Source organism: Branchiostoma floridae, chromosome 2 (genome assembly GCF_000003815.2).
Source record: "Branchiostoma floridae strain S238N-H82 chromosome 2, Bfl_VNyyK, whole genome shotgun sequence".
Taxonomy (NCBI): Eukaryota; Metazoa; Chordata; class Leptocardii; order Amphioxiformes; family Branchiostomatidae; genus Branchiostoma; species Branchiostoma floridae.
This window is the reverse complement of record NC_049980.1, coordinates 22,186,294-22,188,446: the sequence shown is the minus strand read 5'-3', so window position 1 is coordinate 22,188,446 and position 2,153 is coordinate 22,186,294. Positions and strand designations below refer to the sequence as shown.

Below are 2,153 nucleotides of genomic sequence, written 5' to 3'. Positions count from 1 at the left end.
ATTTCATTGAAGCTTTACAAACATCCTATAAAGCAGGACAGAGCTTATGGAACAGATCTGATATCACCTTCCATGATTACCACTTAGTGTCTGCGTCTTTCATAACCCCAGCACATTACATAAAAACCTTTTTAGAAGCTTTTCCAGATTTTTAAAGTGATTATAAACTTACCTCATATTAAGAAATGGATTGGAAAATTCCAACATAGGCCCCATGTTGACGTAGAAAGGAAGTGAGGTTGTACACTGGAAACAAACAATAAGTCTATTTAGAACATGCTAACATTAACAATGTATATTGCACACACTGCTATCCAAAGCAGGACTTCAAAAATAACTGCTATACTAGAACATGTATCTAAATAATCAAATATACTTGTAAATTTTGCCAATCATTAATTAGTTTGGACAATCATTTTTTATTCTAACCAGGTAAAATTTATTTCCTCTATTCTTACTTTAGTACTGTGTTTCTTCAAGTACTAGTAGTCATAAAACCAAAATAGAAGAATTGTGTATCATATTCAACAATGATAATATCATTTGACTAACATTTGGAAACTTACAAAATAATATTTCTACATTCTATCCTTGTCATTGAAGATTAAAACAAAATGTTATCCATTTTGGTGTCATAATAATTTAAAAGGTAAGTTCAAAAGCCTTTGATACTATTCTAATGTTAAATATAAATGATTAAATAGATAGTTTTGAAATGCAAGAAATCGTTAGTACATATATGTATCTCATGTATGACTTTAGTTTGATGATATGTAGAATGGATACTCACAGCTCCTACACAGCTGATAGTGACAGTCACCAGGTGATGCACTATAAAAGTCATCATCCCCATCTCACTTTCACCCACAAACACAAACTTAGCGATCATATCTGAAACAACACATCATGTTTTTCAGCCTCCTGACAACCATGGGGTGTATTTGTACCGTTACATGCATGTATTGGTACCACGGGGTGTATATGTACCATTACATGCATGTATTGGTAGCTGTACAATGTACATTCAACAAGTACTTTGCCTCTCCCAAAAACAAGGGGAAAAATTCTAGACATTGTCAAAATATTTAATTTGGGTTGAGTCCCTTGTGTCTGGGTGAGGCCCAGAACTTATTGAACGTCCCTTGTACTTTTCAACCTAACACTTCAGATAGCCTTTTGCCAGAAATGCTGTTACATGAGGCTAGGTATGCAGGTACATACATAACCTAGGTATAAGCCTCGTGAGAGAGGTCAGCATGCTGCACTTACTACATGTAATACAAGTATAAATCTACAGGGGGCATTCCAAGGAAGGAACACTTAGTCTTGGGCATACGCCACTATTACGCTATGAATCTTGTGCAAATGTGAACAATGAACGTAAGGAATAGTGCATCAGTTTGAACAGTATTCTACCTCTGTATCATATTAAGGCCATAGCAAGTAAATCTATGAATGACATCTACAAGCCTAGTATATATTCTGTAATTGCAAAATGTCTCATTCGACTCTCGTATGCTGAGTGTAGTTGTAGTACATAATAGTGTCTCTTTCTCCGCTTCTTGAATAGAAGAATATACAATATTTATGACCTAGATTCTATATATTGAAAATCGAACACATTATGTATTTGGTTTTGCACATTTTTTATTGTTGTTGTTGCATTCTCACACATTTTGAGTCATTAGTAGCATGGAACCGTACTTCCCATACTACTACAGACTCAAAATCTAGTGTGAGTGCAAAAAACAACAACAGTGGTTTACTACTGGGGATTGTTCCCAGAGCCTGGTTACCATCTTCAGAAGTAACCACTGGCTCAATCCATAGTTAGCAAGCAAAATGATTGAGCCAGTAAATACTGTAAATGCATTTAAGTTTGCGGGGATTTCATTTCGCGGAAGTGGGAAAAAGGACTGTTCACGGTGGTTTTAAGTTCATGGTAGCACTATGCACAGTAGTCTCTTACTGCCATGGAAAAATATTCGCAAAGGTTTTAAGTTCGTGGTGAATTGGCAAGGCAAAAACTGCAAACATAAAACCACCGCAAAATTTTCTGCATTTGCAGAGGATGTCATCCATACTGTTGACTTGCTATGGACTTCAACTAGCCTGAGTATCATCCTCCCTAGTAACCGCTGGCTCACGACTTT

The 2,153-nt window shown here is 35.9% G+C and overlaps 1 protein-coding gene across 1 annotated transcript in view; it reads right to left on the bottom strand.

The window, feature by feature from the left end:
- The window catches only part of LOC118409948 (TLC domain-containing protein 4-B-like), an 8,657-nt gene that overhangs the window by 2,306 nt on the left and 4,198 nt on the right, over window positions 1–2,153 (bottom strand). Inside the window, exons 4-5 of the mRNA XM_035811362.1 lie at window positions 791–891; window positions 173–246 (exon numbers count right to left, since the gene is read on the bottom strand). Coding sequence (XP_035667255.1) covers window positions 173–246; window positions 791–891 — 175 coding nt within the window. The remainder of the gene's footprint in view (window positions 1–172; window positions 247–790; window positions 892–2,153) is intronic.